We start from the raw sequence: 23,549 nt of genomic DNA, 5'->3' as shown, positions 1-23,549 counted from the left end.
AAATAGGTAGTCTCATTATTCCCATTTTATATACGAGAAATCTGAGGCTTAGAGAAGCTAAGCAACTTGCCCAGCAGGCCGTATCTAATATTTGCAGAACTGGAGCAAGAGTACAAATGGAAGCATACTTAAAAAGTTGTAAATGAAGCTAATAAAATGCTAAAACAAAATACAGCTTATTCTGGTACTTTGACAAATAAACTTTGTCAAAGTTTGTCAATGACCCGGTAGGCTATAGTCAAATTTCTGAGTCTCTTGGAACTCCGCACTAGAAGGTAGTAGAAGTGGGGAGAACAAGACTCTAGCCCCACTTCCCTTCTCTTCATACCCCTAAATATGTCTCCCTGCAAGGGGCCTTGTGCACATGCATGCAGATGGCCTGACCTGTATGCTCACATTCTGTTATAGGGTTTCTAAATTGAAAGAGTCCTTCAGGTATCCAGCATAATGAATAACTAAAGAGCCACAATATCATCAGAATACTAGGGACCTAGAGAAGATTTTAAAAGCTTCCAGAAAAGGAGTGTTGGGAACCTCAAAGAATCGGGAATCGAAATGACATTGTACTTCTCAAAGCTAGAAGAAAACAGAGCAGTATCTTCAAAATTCTGAGAGAATTCAATCCTCAGCCAAATTACCAAATAAATATAAGAGAAGAATAAAGACATTTTCAGTGGTCACTTAACATGTATGATAGGGTGGTAGCCACCTCTAAGGTGGCCTCTAATGAGTTCTACCTCCTGGTATTTGTGCCTTTACATAGTCCCCTCACATCTTGAATATGGATGACCTTTGGAATCATGGGATATTGCAGAATAGACAGTATGTGACTTCTAAGGCTAGGTCGTAAAAGACATCGTGGTTTCTATCATGTTCTGTCTTGAATCACTTGCTCTGGTGAAAGCCATCATGTCATGAGGACACTCCTATGGAGAGGTCCATATGGCAAGGAATAAAGGCCTCCTGCCAACAGTCCATACCGACTTGCCAGCCACGTGAGTGCACCCTCTTGGAAGCAGATCTTCCAGCCCCAGTCAAGCTTTCAGAAAACTTCAGGCTCATGAGAAAGCTGAGCCAGAACAACCGAGCTAAGCCAGAAATTGTGAGATAAATGTTGTTTTAAGCCATTAAGTTTGGGAGTAATTTCTTATACAACAAAAGATAACTAATACAGGTATATTTGGGAAAAGAAAAGAGCCGCAGTGTTTTGCAGTTCTTCCAATCAAAAAGTGAAGTTTATTTCTCTACCCTTGAATTTGAATTTGGCCAATGAAACTTGTTTTGGCTTAAGGGGCATTAGCAAAACTTATAAAAGCTGAGAGTTAAAAAGTGCTTCTGCAATTGAGTCTTCTTTCTCTTGCTCCTCGAACTCTGCAACCGCCACCATGTGACTACATCAGGTAGCCTGCTGGAGACATGTGGCCCATCACCTCAGCTGACAGCCAATATCAACTAGACATGTGAGTGAGGCCATTCCAAACTATCTAGCCCAAGCCAACTGGCCCAGAAAAGATCTTCCCAGGAAATCTACAGAATCATGAGAAATAATAAATGCTTGTTGTTTAAGGCTTTTAACTTTGGGGCGATTTGTTACACAGCATAAGCTAATTGATACAACACATTTACTTCATATGCACCTTTTATTTCAGGAAATTATAGGATATACTCAAAGCCTGGTTACTTCCTAACTTTATCTGATTTTGAGCAAGTTAATTCACATGTTTCAGCCTCAGTTTTCCTCATCTTCAAATTGGAGGTGACATTTGGTAATACTACCTATCTCTTAAAGTTCATGTGACAAATAATTGAAATGAACTACATAATGTGCTGAGCACAATGACTGGCACATAATGCTCAATAAATCAGTAAACGATGACAATGATGAAAATGACAGGAAAGAAGCCAAAAGTGAGCAAAAGTCCTGAGTAAGGCCTGTGTTAGTCCTGCACTGGGACATGATCTTTCAAAGAAAAGCTATTGAGTATATCATTCAATTAAACATATACTAAGCTTCTACTACGTGCCAAGCCCTTTGCCTGAAACTGTGATGTGAAAGCATGACATTGAGCTATTCTGAACTAGAACCAAGCTTGCCTATTTCACAAAGAATTGAACTAGAACATCAAAATATTTCTGAATGAAACTTGAACATTTGGATATTTTGGTTTGTATTTCGCCAGCCCCTAGTCTTGCCTGGATGCTCCAGAGCCAGAAGTGAAGGGTAGGAGAGATCCAGAATATTCCATAACTTCCTTTACATCCTCTATCTTTTCTCCTTCCCACCAAGGAGTAAGAATACAGTCTATCTTGAAACCAAAATAATTTCAACTCTAAATAGTGACTCTCAATTCTTTTAACCTCAACCCACGATATGAAAACATTTTAACATTGCACCTGAGTACACAAACCCAAGACTTAAAATGTGTGACACATTCTTCATTTTTTTATTATATTGTTTTATTTTTTGAATGCTGGTCACAATCCTCTGAGTGGATTTTAAGACTCCATTAATGGGTCACAACCAGCCGTTTGAAAAAACTGCTCTTAATTATCACACTCGGAGGGGACTTAAAGGTCATCTAGTCCAATCCTTGTACTTTACAGGAAGTAAACTGAGACTCAGAGAGGTTAAGTCACTTGTCCAAGGCCACACAGCTAGAAAGTGGCAGTGCTTGGATTTGAATCAAGATCTGACTCAGCTATTGAATTCTTACCATATGTCAGCCATTGTGCTGTTCTTTAAGTGCATCATTTAATACTCACTGCGATCCTATGAAACATATTATCATTCCCACTTTACAGACGAGGAAAGGAAGTCTCAGGATGGGGAAAATGACCTATTCAGAGTGTCCCACCGTCAGTAGCAGACCCAGGACTTGTCTTCAGATCCGGCCGTCCATAAAGCCTCTGCTCTCGACCGCTAGGCCCACTGTGAAGAAAGTGGTTTCAAAAGTGGGTTTATGAGCTCTAAGCACCTAAGCATGCACATGTGAGGCAGAGATAACGTTGTGCTCCCTGCTCTCCAGGGCCTTATCGTTGCGCACGCATTTCTCCACCAGCTCCCCCAAACGAGATGGATTCGAAACCCAGCGCCACCATTTACTCGGAACGCCAGCCTAATCATTCTGCCCTTCGGTTTCCACATCTGTGAAGCTGGGATAAGCAATAACATCCATTTCCAGGACTGAAAGAGTCAACATGAATTCCCTGGCACTGGGAAGCCCTTGTCCAAAGCCAATACTCCGCGAGCCCCGCCCAACTTCTCCCTGGACGCATGCGCCGCACAGGGGCGCCTTTTACGACGCAGCGGCCACGGCGCGCTTGGCGGCCGGAGCGGAGGGAGCGCGGTGCGGAGCGCGGTGCGAACCGCGGAGACAGTTCGAGAGGACGCGCGGGGGGCGACGTAGTTATGTCGCACGGACACAGCCACGGTGGGGGCGGCTGCCGGTGCGCGGCCGAACGGGAGGAGCCACCGGAGCAGCGCGGTCTGGCCTACGGCCTGTACCTGCGCATCGACCTGGAGCGGCTGCAGTGCCTCAACGAGAGCCGTGAGGGAAGCGGCCGCGGTGTCTTCAAGCCGTGGGAGGAGCGGACCGACCGCTCCAAGGTGGGCCTTTCGGGGCCTGGGGCGGGCCGAGGCGGGGTCCCCTGCGGGGCGTCGGGCCGCCCGTCTGCTCTGGCAGCCTCATTCCTGAAGTTAAAAATAACGACAGCGCGATTGCCAAGCCCTTTCCCGTGCCCCTTTCCTGCCAGCCTTTTGGGAGCCGAACAGGATCGAGTCTCCCCATTTTGAAGAGAGAGGAACTGAGGCCCAGAGGAAAGGGGGGCGCTTTGGCAGTGCACAGCCAACGTTCTGTTCCAGGGCTTCGGTGGGTAATGAGAGAGAATGGCCATGAGGGCGTTTTCTTAACTTCTCACCGCTAGTTGCAGTGGCTGCCTGACCATATCACCTGGTGAAGACCAAATACTAGCCCTAGGGAGCTGAAACCTTTTATCCTATCTAGAATATTTACCGTTGTGGGGTCACAGCCCTTTGAAAGTTGTGGACCGCATATGCACAGATTTTGCGCACAATTTCAGGAGGCTAGTTGGCCCTGAAGTTCATTCATGGGCTCCCGCAATAAGAACCCTCTGATTAGATGGTCTGTGGCTATTAAGTGCCGGAAAACCGAGGGAGTTTTACTATTTATCTTATTGCACCCCACTTGTAGAACAGGGTAGAATGTACCTGAAATTGTAGGCTCTCAGCAAATATTTGTTGCTTTCTCCCTTCCCCTCCCCACCCCGTCTAGTTTGTTGAGAGTGATGCAGATGAAGAGCTTCTGTTTAATATTCCGTAAGTATCTCCTTGGTGTTTGCCTCAGGCTAAATAGACTGTACCCAGTTGCTTTATCAGAATTCATTCATTGGTTGTGTGAAGAACCATCTGTTTGTAGAAATGGGGTAAATTACTGTGGTGGGTTTGAGGAGGAAAACATCGCTTTCTTGGTGCAGACCAAAAAAGATGTATTTGTTGAAAGATAAAAGTGAAGGTAAATTTCTTAGACTGCAGAATGCGGGAGGCGGACAGGATCTTAGAAATCATCTGGTACAAGTCTGACACATGAAGCCCACAAAGGGGAAGGGTCTTGCCCAGGGTCACACAGATAAAGCAGAGGTTCAAACTCATGTTGACAGCCGTATGTTTTGCATTCTGGCAGTTTCACAGGCAATGTCAAGCTCAAAGGCATCATTATAATGGGAGAGGATGATGACTCGCACCCCTCTGAGATGAGACTGTAAGTGGCAAGGGCTTAGGCCCACAGGAAGCTTCTAATTCTCTTTTCTCTGGTAGCACTTTATTCCTGAATAATATTTTTTCTTTTTATTGGGTTAAATATCTCCTTCCCCCGCTAAAAAAAAAATCTTGGTCTTGTTCCGCATCAGAATACACTCATCTCTTCCTGAATTAATGAGTTTTTTAGATTAAGCATCTTTAAGAACAACAGTTTATCTCTTTTCAAAGTGCTTGCTGTGGCACCATTTGTTCAGAGAGCATCCTATAAATGCCAATTGTTGATGACTTTGCAATTTCCTTAATAACCCAGCTGCAGATCTCAAGTGATCTTTATAGATTCTATTCGAGCTTCAAAATGTCCCCTTGCTATTTCATACAGTTATAATCTTTGTGTGTATTTTGTTGACATGGAATTACTCCACTTGTTTGTGTGGCCTTTAGTTAGTAAAATTCAATATTCCTCTTGCAACACTAGATCCAACACTAGAACTAGTACTCCTTTTAAACAACTTGCTCAGAAAAAAAGAGGACCGCTTTTAGAGTGTTGGAGAAACAAATATCAGAACTTAAAATTTTTTTTCTGAAAAATTGATCAAATTAGAGACTCATTTATGTGGGAGATGGACTGACTTGAGCAGGCAACTAGACATGTTGCCTTGTGGTTAAGATTGGGCTCTGGAATAAACTGCTGGGGTTCAAATTCTGGCTGTATCACTTGCTAGCTGCATGGCTTTGAGACATTACTTATCTTCTCTATGTCTCAATTTTCTCAGATGTTAAATGTCAGTAGTAATAGTATGAAACTCATAAGATTGTGGAAAGAATTGAGATAAAACATGTAAAGAGCTTGCAATGAGTCAGGAACACAGTAAGTGCCCAATTTTGGGAGAGCAGGTGCAAGTACTTACATAGCCCTCGGTTCTAAGCACTTTACACATATACTTTATTGAAGCTATCTTTGATTATATCATTACTTTATGTGCCATTAAGAAAGAAAAAATATTGCCTGTTCAAATATGACATGTCATTGACACATCCAGAAAAGTTAAATTGAGACTTAAATCAATGAAATTTGAACACAGGGTGTTAGATGATATTAAAGAATTGTTAATTTTTGTAAAATGATATGATAGGTATTTTTTAAAGAAGTCCTTATCTTTAAGAGATACATACTGATGTATTTATGAGTGAAATGATATGTTTAGGATTGCTTTAAAATATCAAGCACAAAATGGGAGAGATAGGCAAAATTGGCATAATGTGGGTTACTGAAGCTGAGTGATAAGTGTTTGGAGATTCGTTATTTTCGCTGCTTTGGTGTGTGTTTGAAATTTTCCATGGTAAAATTTTTTTAATAGGTGTGTCTCTTAGAATTGATTCAATTTAATCTCCACGTCAGCTATATGGGATATGTACTATCACTATCCCCATTTTACAGATGAGGAAACAGACACAGAGAGGTTAAATCACTTGCCCAAAATTATACAGCTGGTAAGTGACAGAGCTATTCTTTAAACCTAGGAAGTCTGGCTCCAGAGACACTGCTTTTAACTTCAGTGCTATACTGCCTCTCATAATGCTGCTCGTAAATGTTCACCATTATTATTATTGTCTGCATTATTCTTAGATCACTTTGAAGCAAACATTTGTTTTCTTAAATTACATGCATTTTGCTGCAGCTAACATCGAGGCCCCTCCTGGGTGAGTGTGTTAATAAAACACTCTAAAGATGGTAGGGGTGTGTGTCTCTCCATCCTTTAGAATTTTTGAAGTATAGAGGAGACAGCAGTTTTTTGAAAAATTTTTTCTTCATTAGCACTTTTACTTGACTTTCCAAAAGCCCGTTGTGAGTTTGCATCCTTTTGTGCTCTTTTCAAAACAGAAATCCCCAAATTGCATTTTTTTAAGAATTGTAATATGACTTAGTACACAGGGTAATTTTGAACACAAAAAATGCTTGAGCGTTGGGTTACCTGATCTTATCTCTTAACTGTGTTTAATATGTTTCTGCCAAAGTATTTCCGCCCCCCGCCACCATGAGTAAGCTGTTTTATTTAAACATCCTCAGCTTGGTCTGAATGCGCTGAGTTGCTTATTTTCTCCATGTATTCACTGCATGTGACCTAGTTTGAGCTATCTCTTTGTGTATTGCTTCTCATGTGATCCTAACCCACTCAAAGATGCCATTGGCTTACGTTGCAAGTCTCAGCTCTTTTCTTGTTGGATTAAAGATATTTGTGTGTAAATGCCAGTAAAATGCCATTTCCAAAGTTTGATCTTCTTTTGATAGAACCGAAGGCAGGTGAATCAATAGGAAGTTTTGAAAAACTGAAAAACGGGATAATGCACTTATCTTGATTTTTCTTCCCTTTTCTTTAGGTACAAGAACATTCCACAGATGTCCTTTGATGATACAGATAGGGAGCCAGACCAGACCTTTAGTCTGAACCGGGACCTTACAGGAGAATTAGAATATGCTACAAAGTAAGCACTGGGCCTGTCTTCCACTCTCTGTGGCTTCTGAGGAACATCAGGCACTCCCTCATTTGCAATGAACATACACGCATTAGCACTTACCAGGCTTGCAATTTATTTTTGGCCCATCTCCTCTCTTAGCATCAGAAACAAGTTAACAATGGATTAGGCTTGATCCTTGGTTTGGTCAGTTTTTGGCAGAGGTTCAATGCAAGCCACAGACTTGTTAACTCTAAGCAATTGGCACATTTGAATGAGTTCCTAGGTGGTCTTAGGAAAGATGTTTTCAGAATTCCTCTGTGCATGGTTGGCTTACATTAGGCCAAGTCACACATGACTACCTTATTTCTTCGCTAGTTCTCTCTCTTTCCCAAGGTGAAGTCAACACTGGACTTGCTTTAGAATCCCTGCTTGATCATACAGCATTTCTTAATCCTGCTCCTTGAGGGCAGGGCCAGTGTTGATTTTTTTCGATCCCTGTTGCCTTGGGCAGGATCTGGCAAGTGCTCTTGGTAAATGTTCATGGAATTAGTTGCTTGTCCGAAGGAGAAGAATGAGACACGAGACCCCAAGAATGTTCTCTGACATTTGCCTGGGTTTTGCCACAAGTTGGAGGTGGAATTATTCTTAACATGTAGTCAGATACTCTCTGAACTCTAACCTATGTCTTCTCTCTCCATTCCTTTCGTCCTCTAGAATTTCTCGTTTTTCCAATGTCTATCATCTTTCAATTCATATTTCAAAAAACTTTGGAGCAGATACCACAAAGGTCTTTTATATTGGCCTGAGAGGAGAATGGACTGAGGTAAGACAGGGTCGGAAACCCTCCAATATTTGCATATATCTGCATGCCGTGGTAGTGAGAGCTTAAGGAAAGGAAAAAGAGCAAATTGAGACGTTGCTTGCTCCCAGTCTGTTCATAATTTTCTTGGTTTCGTTACTGTAAACTCCCTCTCATTTGACAGGCAGTAGGTATTTTTAAGGGAGTGGGAATAATACAGTTAATACTAATTTAGTTTTTCACTTTAAAATTCTGTCCTTCATTCAACATTTTTGATAACCTTTCTTGTTCCAGGAATCAGCGATAAGATGATAAACAACCTAGATATGGTCCTCTTGTCATGGTGCCTCCAGTATAGGGAGGGGAATGAATCTTCTGAGTTATGGGGTGAATCAATAATGATCTCTGCAGGCTTCTCAAGAGAAAAAGTATCAGAAGGGGAAAGAGATTAGATGATGACTTCTAGAAATGTTCCTGAATAAGGACTCCTCCAATGTGTGGTCTGGGAAGTGGCCAGGTGACCCAGCCTCTCAATTTTCTTGCAGCTTCGCCGACATGAGGTGACCATCTGCAATTATGAAGCATCGGCCAACCCAGCAGACCACAGGGTCCATCAGGTTACCCCACAGACACACTTCATTTCCTAAGGGCTGGCCACGGTTCCCACGGAGGCCCTGTGTCAGTGATGATGTATGACAACCTGTTGGGAAGGACAAAAAGATGGGGCTCCGGAGAGAGTTGGCTGCCACAGCCTCTGCCAAGCTTTGTCTTTAGGGCTTGCTGCAGAAACCTGGTCTATGGAAGATACCACACCACCAGGGAGGGTTGTGTGGGTGCCAAGGGGACAATCATGGTTCCTAGGGCCCTGCAGAAATTGGGTCTTGGGCTGGTCAGCATCTGGCAGTCATGGATAATGCCTGCCTTTCCTGTCAGTGTGGCCGTGGGATTCCAGGTGTCTTGTTTTGTGGCAGGATTTTTTGTGTGACTTGTTTTTTAAAAATGGAAACTATTCCTGGGCTGCAGTAAACTTTTTGAAGCCTCAGCATTGTGTTTGTTTTAGCCATCAGGAGGGTCTCCAACTAGAATTTCATGTCCCTGCCTGCTCTTTCTCCCTGTCATCGTTCAACATTCTTGTCAAGTTGTCCAGCTTGGAGTTGTCTGTAATACACTAATGTCCCATGGTTACAGCTAGAAGAGCAGATGATGCTTAATTAAGAGCTTGAGGAGAAGGTCTTTTCCTTTTGCCTAGCTAAGCAGCGTGGGGAGAGCATGGGCGTCATTACTTCATTTGCGGGTATCTTGGTCGAGGTAAGATTGGGACTTAGTTAAGATTCCCCTTGGGATGACCTTAATGTTTATTAGCTTCTAACTAGTGTTGTAAGGCCAGTGCCAGAATTTGGAGATCTCAGTTCTTCTGTTCATGGCTTTTTATTCACTGTGACGAATAAGCTTCCTAATAAATCCTTGCCAGACTTACTGTTTGTATATTCTTTTGAGTTCTTGATAGTACTGATGAAGCTTACTTTACCAGGACCTATATGGAACTTCGAAATTTGTTATTGTTTTGGACCAGTTAGATTGTAAATGTGACAATTATATCAAGACTAGATCAGTTTCTCCAGGAAAGGTCAAGCTTGATTCTGTACAGTAGGCTAAAAACATTCCTACACCCACCTACTCACATTTTATAAAGAGGAGGGCGAGGTTAAGTACTTATATTTCATTTCTCATGAAAAGAAGTAACTTGTAGAATGACATTTAAAAAAATGAGGAAGAATAGGTTCTGGAGCTCATCAGAAGAAACGAAGGCAAGGAAAGTGAATGAGCAGCACATGAAGTCTGAACTTGGACCCAAGACTTTGGACTTAAATTTTGAAATTTAGGAGAACAACTGGAGAAAATTTAAGTATCTACAAAGAGGATTTCAAATGGTCGATATTCTTTCCCTTGTAAAAAATAGGAACAGTTGATAATGGGAACTGGTGTTGAAACTGATCCTTGAGAGAATTCCTCTGAGGGATTAGCCCACACTGTTGGGAGGTTATGCCCATTATTTCTCCAGACTGTCCTAGGTAAAGCCTGCCACCACCAAGCTTTGTCGGGCCTCAAAATTTCCAAACTACACCTTGAAATCAACCAGAATGAAAATGCAGTTTTTTATACACTAAGGATCCTACTCACTCCTCAGTTACAGCCACAGCCTCTTTATTTCAGTTGGATCATTTTGGAGATAAAAGAAGGGTTATGCTTTAAATTAGAGTAGGGGAAAATACGTTAGAAATCTTAACAGCAGAATAGTCCTTTATTAATTTCACTGATTAAAGCACAAATCACAGCCTCGGATTGAGCCTCTGAATTGGCAATTTCAAGAATACTCAAAGTGCCTCTGTGTCTCAGGTGGTTGGGAGTGCAGGAAGAATGTTCATTCTTCCATCAGCAGACTCAGCAGCGATTCATTTGAGAGAGAGACCAGCTGTGTTGTCTTCACCTACTCACCCCCTGACATCTGATGGTCCTGGGTCTTGGCCTGCTCTGGTCCTCTGGAGCCAAAGTTTTCCCGTTTCTTGCTCCGAATCCTGATATTTTAGACTCTCTGTGACCTGTTGAGCTTCCAAGTTTACTGTTTTCTTTCAGTTCAAAGGAACACGTGTAGGTTATGCTGAGGGATGAGCATGATTCATTCCATGTTTGCAGATGCCCACATGTTCTTTCAGGGACATGGTTCTTCAACTCAGCCTGGCCTTTCCAGCCTTTCTGTGGACCCTGAGCCCTAGTTCTGCCTAGTTCCAGTGCAACGAAGAGTAAAGAGTCAATCAGTTGTGCCCAAATGAAGCCCTTTTAACATCTGGAGCTCATCGGTGGTGGTATTTTGTGCACTGTCTGCATGGCATTGCTTGAGGGCAGGGCTAAGAACACTGCTGTCTGTCCAGCTGTCCTGCTATGGCCTGTTATTTTCCCAGGGTCCTTTTTAGAGTCATTAAGGTCTCAAATTGATTTTAGTGTATGAAGCATTTCCACATGACCTCATTTGAGCCTACCAGCAAAGCTGCATAGTAGGTAGGGTGGTTATTATTACTATTTTATAGTCCGAGAAGCAGGTGCAGAGGCAGCATTACAGTGTAATCCCGAGATCGCGATTTACTTTTCCTCCCTGGGTCTGTTGCCTCATCTTTAAAATAAGACTGAAGGACTAAATAGTCTCTAAGGATCTTTTCAGTTCAGCATAGGATTCCATCCACGATCCTGGCATAAGTCATGATAGTTAAGTGCTGAAGATCCAAGACCATAATGAAGTGCCACTCATGGGGTTGGGAAGGTGGGAAATTTTATGCTCCTGTGAGGAATGCCTCTCCTTCCGGAGAGCTTTCCTCCAGGAGGCGCATGGGTGGTGGCAGCAAGTGGGAGTCTCGGATGCACTGTCTGGATTCTGCAGGTGACTCCGGATCTTAATTACCGCGAGTGGCCCCACCGTATCCAACATGGCAGCTCCTATCTAGTGAAACCCCGACGCCCACTTCCGGGTGCCGTACCACTGGCCAGGCTACTTCCGGCAGCGCGATGGCTGGGTTCCCGGGACTTGAACGGAAGTTCCGGCGGGGGCGGCCGAGGGGGAAGAGTGTGTGTCTGTGCGGGAGAAAGAGGAGAATCGCCCGAGAGGTCTTGAGACGCCCAGGGAGTGGAGGTACCCTCGTCCCGGGCCAGCAGGCAGAGGGAGGGCACTGGAGGAGCTCGGACCACCGCGAGGGTCCTGGCGAGTGGGGACGGGGAAACCTCAATTATGAGAGATGGGGGTGGGGAGTGAGATACGAAGAGGCGCTGGCCAGCCTTGAAGACTTTAGGGATAGAAAGGGGTAATAAGTGGGGGTCCGGGTGTGATGAGAAGGACTTAGGGTCGGAAGTAGAAGATCTCATTGTGGGGCGGGGGCTCCCCAGGGTCAAAGGTAGAACGCCCCTTTGTGGGCAGGAGCGAGTCCTGGGTCAGGGTAGAAAATGTCACTATAAGGAAGAGGCGACCCTTGGTCGGAGCAGAAGTTTTCATTATGGGGAGCAGGAGACCCTGGAGTAGGGTGGAAGTTTTTACTGTGGGGAGGGAGACCCCAGTTTGAGGGGGGCACCACTCCGAGAAGGTGGGATCCTGGGTTGAGAGGTGGGAGTAGCCCAGTAGGGAAGGACGGGACTCCCAGCCTTGAGCGAAAGGTGCATTCCCCTGTGGGAGGAGGAACCCCAGGGTCAGAGGTGAGGGATCCCGCTTTGGAGAGATGCACTTGAGGTTAGAGAGGAAAAGTGGTAGCCAGTTGGAAGGGGTGGGTGCCTCAGGGAGCAGTAGGCACTTAGGGACAGGTAGTGGAAGCTTCCGGGGAGTTTGGAGGATGCTAAGGATAGGGAGGAGCTAGCCAGCTGGACATTCTTTTGTGTGTTCGGGAGTCCCAGTGTGTGGTCAAGCTGGGGGACCCATTTGGAGTTAGTGGGCAGCAGCAGATTGCCCCATTCAGAGGGACATGGGGCACCGGGTAAAGGGTGGGTGGTGGACCAGAGTCCTTGTGCCTTCTGGAGACATGGGCAGCCCCCTGGGGCTCTGGGAATGGCTGAGCCAGAAACTGCTGTGAAGGCCGGATGGGGACTGGATGGGAGTGAGGTTGGAGAAAATGTGTGTGTGGGGAGGGGGTAGGGGCTGGAAGCATATCTCCCTGGCATTTTTCTCCCCTTCATTTCTCAGCAGGGCTGGGATTTGGGGAGGAGGGGACCCATGGGCTCTAGAGAAGGGGGATGATTGGAGAGGTGGGAGGAGGCAGCTACCAGCTGAGGACTGTTAGGTGTGGGGAAGGCAGCAGATGATGCCCTGGCTTCCCTCCTCCACAGTTCCTAAGCCCTGCTTCTGTCCATCAACCTCAGGGTGTGTAGTGGCCAAAACCAAGGGTACTAGGGGGTCATCTCTGCTTCTCAGCCCTGGAATGTAGGCAAACTTCCTATCTGCTCTGGCCTGGGACTTCTTGTCTGCCTTCTCTTTGTGCCCAGGACAGAACCCGGGCTGCTGTTCAGGGCTGATGGCCTGGGTGGGCCCTGAGTTTGAGGCTTTCCCCTGTGTCAGGAATCTCTCCTCTACCTGGGCTTGCTCTTGACCGCTCACTTGAATTCGCACAGGCCCCAGCCTGGAGCCCTGCAGTGTATGTGTGGTAACACCATGTCTGTGCCCCTGCTCACTGATGCTGCCACTGTGTCTGGAGCTGAGCGGGAAACGGCTGCGGTAAGGGTCTGCTCCTAGCTGGAGGAGGCGTGGGAAAAATGGAGGCGGTAGTGATGAGAAGGGAGTAGCTTGAAGCCAGGAGGCAGAGCATTAATAACCTCTTTGGCTGCTACCTCAGTTGCTCCCAGGTCCTTGGGGGTGGGGGAGGAGTGGCCAGAAGTTGGAGGACAGTGAGGAATGATAACAAGATGACTGGCCTCTTCCCCATCTCTGATCCTTTTCCAGGTTATTTTTTTACATGGACTTGGAGATACAGGGTGAGTAAGCTGGGGAGGTGTCTCCCCTGGGGAGGTGGGGAAGGGCCCAGTGGGCAGGGTTGGAGACGCCTGTGCCTTGCCTTTCTTCTCTGCATTGTTGCCTTTTCTTCCTTCTCTTTTACAGGCACAGCTGGGCTGACGCCCTTTCCACCATCCGGCTCCCTCACGTCAAGTACATCTGTCCCCATGCGTGAGTGTTACCCTAGCAAGGGAGGGGCTGAGGATGGCATCTGCTGGGGGGGGTGGTCCTCTGGTCTTAGGTCTGGTCTCTTTTGCCAGCTGCATCCTGGGGCCTGGGCCCCGGGCAGTCAGAAGTACCATTTTCAGCCTTCACTCTTATGGAGCCTCTAGGAATAGTGTCCAGCCCCAGCCTAAGGCCTCCTAGACCTGAGACCTCCAAGAGCCAGGACCCCCTTTTCCCATTCCCCAAGTACTCACCTACCAAGCTGGAACCCCGTCATGTTGGGTGCTGCGCTCTGCTTCTCCATTGCTATTGCTGATGCCCCAACCACCACTTGCAGCCCCACGTGGCAGGTTGCCTGGCAACACCTTAAACACAGGCCCTGCCTGCTGGGAGGGGCCCCCAGGGACTGCTCTGCCCCCTCCTGGGCTCACTGCTATGACTTCCCTATCCCTCCGGAAAATGATGATCCTTCTTGCTGTTCTTCCCCAGGCCTCGGATCCCTGTGACACTCAACATGAAGATGGTGATGCCCTCCTGGTAAGTTTGGGGACGGGGGAAAATGGGAGCTGAGAGAGCTATAGGCGGCTAGCCAAGGTCTTCCAGTAGCTGCCAGTGTCTCTGCTTTCCCAGGTTTGACCTGATGGGGCTGAGTCCAGATGCCCCAGAGGACGAGGCTGGCATTAAGAAGGCAGCAGAGAACAGTAAGGCCCCAGCCCCTCTTGAGCATCCTCCCTCCTCCTCCTCCTCCACCCCTGCCCCCAGGAAAGTGTTGGGCAGTACCTCTGTCTGGCTCCCTTCCCTGGGCCCCTCCAGCAATTTTCTCCCTACCCAGTCACACCCCCTCCCCCCAGTAAAGGCCTTGATTGAGCACGAGATGAAGAATGGGATCCCTGCCAATCGTATCGTCCTGGGAGGCTTTTCACAGGTGAGGGGAGAGAGAGGGTGGTGGGTGGAAGGTAGGTAAGCAGGTGAGCTGTGCCCTCATGAGTCCTCATTCTCTCCTCCCTCCAGGGTGGGGCCTTGTCCCTTTACACGGCCCTTACCTGCCCCCACCCTCTGGCTGGCATTGTGGCATTGAGCTGTTGGCTGCCTCTGCACCGGGCATTCCCCCAGGTGAGTGTCTCCATAACCCCCCTCTTGCCCTTCGAGTCTCCTTGTAGCTTTGGGATTGTGCTGAAGCACTGGCTTTGCCCTCTGAGTTCTGTCTGGCCCACAGGCAGCCAACGGCAGTGCCAAGGACCTGGCCATTCTTCAGTGCCATGGGGAGCTAGACCCCATGGTTCCCGTACGGTTTGGGGCCCTTACAGCTGAGAAGCTCCGGTCCGTTGTCACACCCGCCAGGGTCCAGTTCAAGACTTACCCAGGTGTCATGCACAGCTCCTGTCCTCAGGTCAGTGGTGAGGGGTCACTTCCTGCTTCTACCTCACTCCCTCCTCCCTCCAGCCAGGATCCTCTCACAATCCCCTCTTCTTCCCAGGAGATGGCAGCTGTGAAGGAGTTTCTTGAGAAGCTGCTGCCTCCTGTCTAACCAGAGTTGCTGGCCCCCAGCGCAGTCCCCCAGCTCATAGGGGACCCAGCACATGTGGCACCATCTTGGATCTGAGCCGGTCGAGCCCCTGTCCCTACCCTCCCTGACCTGTCCTCTTCTCATAAGCCTCTGGGGCAGGCGGGCCAAGGCCTAGACAGGCCTGCCTTCTTGGCCTCAGCCACCTGGCTGTCTTCAGCAGGGTGTGGGCTGCTTTCTTCTCCCATTTCCCTGGAGGTGGGCCCCCCTGGCAGCAGTATTGGAGGGGCTGTAGGCAGCGGGAGAAGGGGCCCAGCCGCTGACCCACTCACTCAGGACCTCATTCACTAGCCCCGCTTTGGGCCCCCTCCTGTGACCTCAGGGTTTGGCCCAGGGGGCCCTCCCAGGCCCCACCTACCCCCAGACCCCCCCACCTGATTCTGCCCAGATAATCGTGTGTCACTTCTGCCTCCACTCTAGCTGCTTCTCAATCATGAATGTGTCTGTGACCCCCCAGCCCCCTTGCTGCTGTGGGCTACCTGCCCCTGGGCAGAAGTGTTGGTGAGGGGGCGGAGTCCTTGGTGGGGGGCCTTCCTTCAACCCTTTCCGACTTGGGGGCTGGGCCCTTCCTCCCCATTACCTTCCTCCCCTACAGGCCTGGAGCCTGCAGGGCTGGACTGAGGCTCAAGGTCTCCCCCAGCTGTCTCATCCTCACGTCCCCTTCTAGGATCAGGGGAAAGTGGGGAGGAGTTGTGTCTCGTCTTCTGTCTCCATGTGGTTTTGGGTGTTTTTCTTGTCGTGTCCTGGATTCCGATAAAATTAAAGAAATTGCTTCAACTCTCAGGCCTGGCTGATTCTATTCCAGGGGTAGAGAGTGACCATATGTGAGAATCTTCTCTAGTGTAAGAAAACTTTTTATTTTAAATACTTTGGAGAGTGTATTCATAGCAGTATAAATTAGTGCCGGGGGAGGGTGTTTTTCTTAGGTCCCTGCCTCCCCCACTCGCTCTTGGTGATCCTGATGGCTTCCTGGACTCTGGAAGAGAAGAATTAGAGACCCCGAACTCCTGGTCAGTGGAGCCCTTGGCCTCATGCCTGGTAGGCTGAGTGAGCTGGCTGGTGTCTGAGGTAGGGCAGGCTCTGAGGCCCCTGGGTTCCTGTCAGATGCTGGAGAGCAGGAAATTGTTTCTCTTCCTTTTCTGGTCCATGGTAGGAGAGAATCTCAGGCCTGTGCACCAAAGCCTGAAGGATTCTGCTTCTGCCAGCGCCATAGATCTTCACCTGCGATGGGGCAAGGTGTGTGGTCGGGGTCCACATTGGAATGCAGGGCCCCCACCACTTCAGGTAGCCCAGGGTAGGTATACCCAGACCAGATCAGCCCCCTCCTAGCATTCTCCCAGGGGTTAGGCTAGCACTCACACATCCTATCCAGCCCTAAGGCTGCTGTCCAGCCCAGCTCCTGGAGGGCCAGGCTGGGGTTGGCGTAACAGGCAGCCACATCGCCTTCCCGTCGTGCCACTACCTTGTACGGGATCTGCAAGAGAGGGGGCAGTTGTAGCTTAGCTGTCTCACCCAGCCACCTGCTGACCAGGCCCTCAGGAAAGAGAGGTGCAGCGAAGGAGCTCTCTCCTAGCTCACAGGAACCTAGCACTAAGGCAGAGTAGGCAGGGCAGCGCCCATCAGGTAGACTAGTGGGACGGGCCAGGTATGCTGCTGAGAGTCAGGGCAGGGACGGGTGGATGGCCTACCTTCCTCCCAGAGGCCTTCTCCATAGCCCGGACCATCTGTAGCACCGAATAGCCCGTGCCTGTGCCCAGGTTATAGATCTGCCCAGGAGAGAACAGGGACTGTGGAAGGGGATGGACTAACCACCCCTCTGGGCCCCATCTGTCCAGGGCTCCACCTCCCTCCCCTCGCTTCTCCTTTCACTACCCGGCAGCCACACTGCTCCTTCAGTTTCCTCAAGGCCGCGATGTGGCCCTTGGCTAGATCCACCACATGGATATAATCCCGGACACCTGCAGAAGAGGTGGTTGCGTGGGACAGTTCAGTACAGTCCTACTTCTTAACTGTCACTCCTGGATCCTCCTGGTCCTGAGCTCACCTGTGCCATCCTCTGTGTCATAGTCATTGCCAAAGACATTCAGCGCCTCCCGTCGCCCAATCGCCACCTGGAGTAGAGGTCAAGTTAGCTCCTTCCAGGCCCTCGGCACTAGCTATACCCCTCAACCCTAGGGCCACCCTGTCTTTCCCCTTCTTCCTTACTTGGGAGACATAGGGCATGAGGTTGTTAGGGATGCCCTGGGGATCCTCGCCGATGCAGCCAGAGGCATGGGCGCCTGTGGGGTTGAAATATCGCAGCAGCACTGCATTCCAGGCCTGTGGGACACAGGTCAGATGATGGGGCGCGAGGGTGCAGGCTGTGTGTCCCAGCTCGATCCAGAGCCCTTTACCTCCCATGACTCCCCATGCCTGTTCTCTATCCCTAAAAAGGACCAGGGGATCAGACCCTCCCCAGTGCCGTGACCTTGGATAGTCAGTGCCACTTCCTGAGCCCTAGCTTCCTTCTTGGTGAAGGTTGCTCAGGATCCCATCCTCAGGCACAGAGGGGCAGAGCCAGGGCTGGGTCAAGAAGAGCCCTCACCTTGTCTGCCTGGCACAGGTCCCGGATCATTTCCTCAATGAAGAACTTGGACTTGCCATAGGGGTTGGTACAGCCACCCGTTGGGTGGGCCTCGTCCAGGGGCAGGTACTGGGGGTTGCCATACACAGTTGCCGAGCTGCTGAATACCAGATTCTTCACCCCGTGGGCCCTCATGATCTGGCCGTGGAGGGGAGGCGTCAGTTGCTTCTGCCTCACACGTTATTCCCACCCCCTCACTCCTTCACAGGCAGGTGGGGCTGAGGTATGGGCACTCCCATTTACAGATGGGGAGGCAGGCTGAGAGGTAAAGAAAGACATGTGTCCAAGATGATACAGCTTGGGACCTGCCTGACTGCCCACTGTTTGGTACTGCCCTCCCAGTGTCTGTGTCCTTGACCCATGTCTCACCTCCAGAAGCTGGATGGTTCCTGTCAGATTAACTCTGTAATAATCCAGAGGCTTCTGCACTGACTCGCCCACGGCTTTGAGCCCCGCAAAGTGAATGACAGCCATAAAGCTGTGCTGCAGGGCCAAAGCCAGGGTCAGAAGTTGCTTTACAGATTCTGGCCCTCGGCAGTGTCCCCTGCCTGCCAAGCCCCACCTTCTTGAAGAGACGCTCCAGGGCTGCCTGGTCCAAGATGTCCATCTCCTCAAACTCCAAAGAGCGGCCTGTCAGCTCCTGAACCCGCCGCAGGCTCTCAGGCATGGAGCCCCCTCCTGGTTGGGCACATGAAGGCCATGAAAATCAGAGAAGATGGGGTGCTCAGTTCCCACAGGACTAGCCAGACACACACCCCTCAGAGGGAGAGGTGGAATCCAGAGTTTTACCTCCATCCCCTGCAGAAGCCCCAGCCCCTGGCACCCCACACTCACCACGGATGGCATTGTGGAAGTTGTCGATGACCACGGGCAAATAGCCTGCCTCCAGCAGCTCGAGCACCGTGTGGCTGCCAATGTAGCCAGCCCCGCCTGTTACCAGCACCTTCTCTGCCATCGCACCTGGCCCAGGACACGGAGTGTCAGAGGTGGCTGAGGCTGCTCACTCAGGGCATCCATCCAGTTGGATTCTGACCTCGGAGGGAGGCAGTAGTGTGTCCTGTTTGATAGGGTGGCTCTGGAGGCAGCCCTGGTCCAAGTCTGGATACTGTAACTTTTTGGTCTTAGGCCTTAGAGATAGATTACTTATCTTCTCTTGGCCTCAGTTTTTATCTCTATAAGATGGAACTTATAATTGTACAAATACCACGTGGTAGTGTAAGGGTTAAATGAGGTGATATTTTAAAGGCCTGCCACATGGTCAATGTGGGAAGACTGTGGCACAGGTGCCATATTTTCTAATCCCAACTGACCCGAGGTTGGGAAGATGGAACCTAAGCTTCCACTCTGCCGTCCCCAAGGTGTCTAGAAACTGATAGTTCTGGGCAGAAGCAAACATGGCAGCAGAACTGGGACTACATGAGCTCAGGAAGGGGTTCTGTCTGCTCGCACTCAGGCCTTTCCAGTCTCTGCCATCCCTAGGTGTAAACTGGTTCCTGGGCTCAGTATAATACCTCCTGATATACCCAGCCCCCTGACTCCCTCTCCCTCAAAGGTCAGCTGGGAGAAAGCAAGAAATGTACTAGATGGCCTCAGGGTAGGGTCCTTTGCCAGGCAGGCTGAACCCAACTCTGGGGCTGCAGCACTGCAGTCCTGGAATGCCCTCCCCCGCCCCCCCCCAGGTCAGCAAGGCTGGTTCAGCCTCTGCCTATGCCAGGACCAGCCAGATAACTTCTCTGCTTGAAACTAAGGATCCCGCCCCACTCCAGCACTGAGCTGGCCGGTGTAGACGTGGCATTGGCTCTGACTCAGCTGCAAGGTGTGCACCCCGCCCTGAACAAACTCTGCGGGCAGAGGGGGCGGAAGCCCCAGACACTGAGGCCTTTCATTCGGGGCAGCCTGGCCCGCAGCCCCCTTCCTCCAGGCTGCCTCGGTCCCCTCCTGGGCTCATCCAGCTCCAACCAATTTGGCTGAGCGCCCGCAGTGTGCCAGGCTCTGTACCAGACACTTCTGCATTATTTTCTTGAATTCCTCCCACATCCTAATGAGGCAGATAGCACTGTCACTTTACAGACTAGGACACTAAGGTCAGAGAGGTGAAGTAATGGGCCACACAGCTATTGACAGCTGGGCTGGAATCGATTTTGCAGGTGAGTCCGTCACCCAAGTTCTCCCTTTCCCCCACTGCTTCCGGTTTGACTCTGTTCCGGACGCCGAAGCTGCCCCCACCCCCACCCCGCCGAGGTCCACTTACTGTGCGGATCCCCAGAAAGTGGTCGCGGAGGGTGCTCTGGGAGGCAGGAAGGTTGGTGAAACAGCCTCGCCCCGGACCGGCAGGGCGACCTAGGTCAGCTGTCGCCTCCTCAGTTTCCCCAGTCTGCATAACGGAAGGGAAGGGGCGCTGGGTCTCCCGCGGGGATTAGTGCTATGGCTCGGAGTGGGGCGCGCGAGGAATCCCTAGGCCAGGAATGAATGAACCCAGGCCGCCCCAGCCTCTGTCTGCAGCGGGAGCCGGGAGCAGCGCAAACTGGAAGCAGCGGGGACGGGCCTGCCTGGCAGGACTCTGCCCAGGATGCCGCCCGGACCCCAAAGCTCTCCCTTGCTCCCCGTGGACCACCCGGCCACTCGCGAGCCCGCCCGGCCCCATATTTTCCTTCAGAACCTGCTTGGGACCAGGTGTCCTGCGCTGCCTCCAGAGGAGCCGCCTCTTGTGCTTCGAGCCCAGGTCCCTTTAGGGGCCTGCGGCCCACCTGGTCCCGCCCCCTTCACGCCCCCAGGTAACGTGTCACTCGCCAGGCGGCACTACGGGGCGCCGGGAGGACAAACGGCGCTGCGGCTTCAAGGCGCCTGCGCAGCGAGCTCCCGTACTGGTCTGCAGCCTGCCGCACGGTCCAGTGCCGGAGCGGTCGGCGGAGGGAAGGCGCGACCGGGCCCGGGAGCCGAGCGTGCCCAGATCCCCGCGCCAGGCGCGAGTTTTCGTCCCGACCCCTAGAAACAGGCGTCCCGGGGCAGGCGGAGGGCAGAGCGCAGGTAGATGGGGTTCGTCGGGGGCGCCGGGCAGCTGTCCTGGGGCAGGGCCCACGAACCTGGCTCCTCGGTCACCCGTAGGTTTCCCAATGTTTTTGTATTTGCCAAACCCTTTCTTCAGTGAGCCTTACATGAAATACACGTCTGCGTGGAACGAAAGCAGTAGGAGGCGGCGCTGATTGAAGGGGATGGTGGGGAAGTCGCCCAGAGGGAAGTCGCCCAGAGGCTGCGGGTTCTGGGAAGTCTAGTTTGAAAACCTACCAGAGCTGGAAGGAGCTCTGAAGCTAAAGTGGGAATTACATTGCTAATTGAATTCAGCCTTCACACAAACCGTGGCGCCCAGCGGGAATGGTTTGTCTGCACCCTGCCTACCATACTGGGTTAGAAAAACGGTATTATGTTTCTGTTTAAAAATTAAGGTAGGGCTAAGGAGTGATGTGTATAGAGGCATGACATACCAACTGATGAAACCCGGGCAAAGAAATAAACGCACAAGTGTTTCCCAAAGCTTGGAATGCCCTGGGCCTGCCCGAGTCCAGCAAGGACGAGTGACAGCTGCGGAGCTTGATACACAAAGAGCTCAGGCCGACCAGATAAGCGCTGCTGCCTTCAGGCGACCTTGTACAACAGCCCCGGTCACAGAGCCAAGAGCCTCAGAAACAGTTTCTCCAAGGTATTCTGGCCAGCCCTGAGTTAAGCTCAAAGCCACCAATTTCCAGTCGCTATGAATTTGGGGCTCAGGGTGGGGAAACGGAGAAAATCCAGAGATTAATAGTCTGCATTTTCCTCTCAGTGCAAATAAAGATGTTTTATTCCCCCACTCATATGTACACACATCTGCACGGAACACTGGAATGGTTTTATCTCATTTAACTTTTAATTACATAGCTGTTTTCAGAAATCATGTTCCGAGTGGAGATTTTTCAGAGGTGCTGGAGTTGGCAGGTGGCCACTCACCCTTCATTCAGAGGCATTTACTGAAGCTCAGCCCTCACCCTTTCAGCGATGTCCTCTGCCAGCTTGGGGAAAACACTCCCCATGCCCCTTTGCCCTACAAATCAGAGAGCAATGGCCCCAAGGCCATAGGGTTGAACTGTAGAGAGTGGCCAGCTACAGATTTCAGCCAGAGATGAGATTTGAAGATCAACGCGAGCCTGGGAATTGGGTTCCCAAATGCCCTAAGGGATTCAACTCCTGGACTGCTGGGTCCATGGTGAAGGGAGGCCTCCAAGCACCCAAAGCCTCTCACTCATGCTCAGGTCTGGCAGGGAGGGCCTGAGGCCAAGCGACTTCTAACCCTTGCCTCCTTTCTCCCCGGAGAGACCTATGTGCAGAGCTGGCAGCGAGGTGACTGGTCCCGTTAATTTCATTCCCATTTCCAGGTGTCCATCTGTGAATCATCCATGCACGGCCCTATTCCCACGTAGTGCCCAGAGCTTCAGGTGGGCAAGGGCTCACAGTTTATAGGTAGCCTGAGCCACTTTGGAGCCAGTTTTTCTGTTAAGGGCTTGACAGATAAAGGTCCCAGCTTCCAGGAGCTTCTGAAGATTCACACCCTTTGAGAAACAAGTCAAAGGAGGCAGTAAGTCATGACATGCCCTCAACACTCAGGGAAACATCGGACTGCACAGACAACTATGATACTGAAAAAGTAAAGGTGAAGACAAACGGACTCTTGTTCCTCTGACGATGGGACACCAACTAGCTGCCTGGGAGGCTGTGTCCTTCTGGCATCTGGGGTTCCCTCTCTGGCTCCCCTTGCATAAGATGGCTTAATCTGTGTAATGGTTTGTAGTGCCACCATCAGAATAGGGATCTTGTCAGTTTTGTTCAGGACTCCATTTCCAGGGCCTAGCGCAAGGCCTAGCACAGGGCCTGGCCCACAGTGGTCAAAAACTGCATACTGAAGTAGTAAGAACTGTGAGGCAGAGAGAATAAAAACACCATCTAAAAGGGCCAAACCCGAAAACCTCTGTTCATAACAATAGCTTCTATTTGCTGATGTGTACTATGTGCTCAGCTGTGGGCTAAGCAGTCTACATTTTCATAACCGCCCTATAAGAGAGGTGCTACTATTATTCCCACTTCTTAGGCCCATAGAGATGAAGTTATTTGTCAGGTCACACAGCCCATGAGTGGCAGCACTAGGTTTTAATCAACAGTTCCGTCTGATCCCAAAGCACAGATGCCATATTGCTTCCAATCTACGCTGAGGGCTCTGACTGACAGAGCCCCAGGGGGCTAATTCTACTGCTCTCACTTGACAGAGGACAAAACAAAGGTTCAGGGGGAACTGACTCATGCACCTGAGCCCCTTCCAGGAGCTTTCCTTACATCTGGTGCCTCCTCAAACTCACACTGAGAGCCTGGCCTTCTTGGTCTCCGTCAACCACACCCTGTGATCTCGAAAACATACGATAATCCCCTGCCACCTTTCCCCTCTTAACTGCCCCCCAAACAACAAACCCATCAGCTTCTGTCTCTGGTTTCAGGCAGAGCTCTGGCCAGCTTAGGGCTGTCACCACAGGGGGGCAGGCAGGCTTACCGTGTGAATGCCCAAGCCAGTTAGCATGTACACCAGGTCCTCAGTGGCCAAGTTTCCCGATGCTCCCCGTGCAT

The 23,549-nt window shown here is 50.0% G+C and overlaps 4 protein-coding genes and 1 long non-coding RNA gene across 11 annotated transcripts in view; 2 read left to right on the top strand and 3 right to left on the bottom strand.

Annotated features, from left to right (window-relative positions):
- Positions 1-2,420: 2,420 nt before the first annotated feature.
- Positions 2,421-3,264, bottom strand: LOC112472925. The gene is made up of 2 exons (XR_003043815.1): positions 3,104-3,264; positions 2,421-2,929 (listed from the first exon to the last, which is right to left on the bottom strand). It is a non-coding gene; the product is annotated as an uncharacterized LOC112472925 (long non-coding RNA).
- Positions 3,265-3,287: 23 nt separating this feature from the next.
- PITHD1 (PITH domain containing 1) lies at positions 3,288-9,510 on the top strand. Its single transcript, XM_006924444.2, has 6 exons — positions 3,288-3,607; positions 4,293-4,336; positions 4,701-4,778; positions 7,157-7,261; positions 7,949-8,057; positions 8,579-9,510. Exons 1-6 carry the CDS (start codon positions 3,410-3,412, stop codon positions 8,678-8,680), a joined length of 636 nt encoding a protein of 211 aa, XP_006924506.1. The 5' UTR covers positions 3,288-3,409; the 3' UTR covers positions 8,681-9,510.
- A 2,066-nt stretch (positions 9,511-11,576) lies between these two features.
- On the top strand, positions 11,577-16,060 carry LYPLA2 (lysophospholipase II). Its single transcript, XM_006924443.3, has 10 exons — positions 11,577-11,715; positions 13,176-13,278; positions 13,504-13,535; positions 13,660-13,725; positions 14,209-14,256; positions 14,350-14,420; positions 14,571-14,644; positions 14,731-14,832; positions 14,936-15,109; positions 15,197-16,060. The coding sequence occupies exons 2-10, from the start codon at positions 13,201-13,203 to the stop codon at positions 15,245-15,247; spliced, it is 696 nt and encodes a 231-aa protein (XP_006924505.1). The 5' UTR covers positions 11,577-11,715; positions 13,176-13,200; the 3' UTR covers positions 15,248-16,060.
- A 61-nt stretch (positions 16,061-16,121) lies between these two features.
- On the bottom strand, positions 16,122-20,719 carry GALE (UDP-galactose-4-epimerase). Of its 7 annotated transcripts, none has more exons than XM_006924440.3 (12): positions 20,566-20,719; positions 20,158-20,280; positions 18,741-18,866; positions 18,469-18,584; positions 18,276-18,389; positions 17,868-18,044; positions 17,489-17,602; positions 17,328-17,394; positions 17,156-17,241; positions 16,972-17,049; positions 16,643-16,757; positions 16,122-16,504 (listed from the first exon to the last, which is right to left on the bottom strand). In XM_006924440.3, the coding sequence occupies exons 3-12, from the start codon at positions 18,859-18,861 to the stop codon at positions 16,446-16,448; spliced, it is 1,047 nt and encodes a 348-aa protein (XP_006924502.1). In that variant the 5' UTR covers positions 18,862-18,866; positions 20,158-20,280; positions 20,566-20,719; the 3' UTR covers positions 16,122-16,445. The 7 variants fall into 7 exon arrangements, with proteins under 7 accessions (XP_006924502.1, XP_024897082.1, XP_006924504.1 ...); XM_025041312.1 differs by having other exon boundaries at positions 16,123-16,504; positions 18,741-18,963; XM_006924441.3 differs by having other exon boundaries at positions 16,123-16,504; positions 18,741-18,939.
- A 1,000-nt stretch (positions 20,720-21,719) lies between these two features.
- HMGCL (3-hydroxymethyl-3-methylglutaryl-CoA lyase) overlaps positions 21,720-23,549 on the bottom strand; it is a 14,974-nt gene continuing 13,144 nt past the window's right edge. Inside the window, exons 8-9 of the mRNA XM_025041393.1 lie at positions 23,476-23,541; positions 21,720-22,486 (exon numbers count right to left, since the gene is read on the bottom strand). Coding sequence (XP_024897161.1) covers positions 22,385-22,486; positions 23,476-23,541 — 168 coding nt within the window. The 3' untranslated portion in view covers positions 21,720-22,384. The remainder of the gene's footprint in view (positions 22,487-23,475; positions 23,542-23,549) is intronic.

This window comes from Pteropus alecto, unplaced genomic scaffold (genome assembly GCF_000325575.1).
Source record: "Pteropus alecto unplaced genomic scaffold, ASM32557v1 scaffold39, whole genome shotgun sequence".
Lineage (NCBI taxonomy): Eukaryota > Metazoa > Chordata > Mammalia > Chiroptera > Pteropodidae > Pteropus > Pteropus alecto.
Note: the sequence above shows the minus strand (reverse complement) of the source record. Positions and strands in the feature narration are given on the sequence as shown.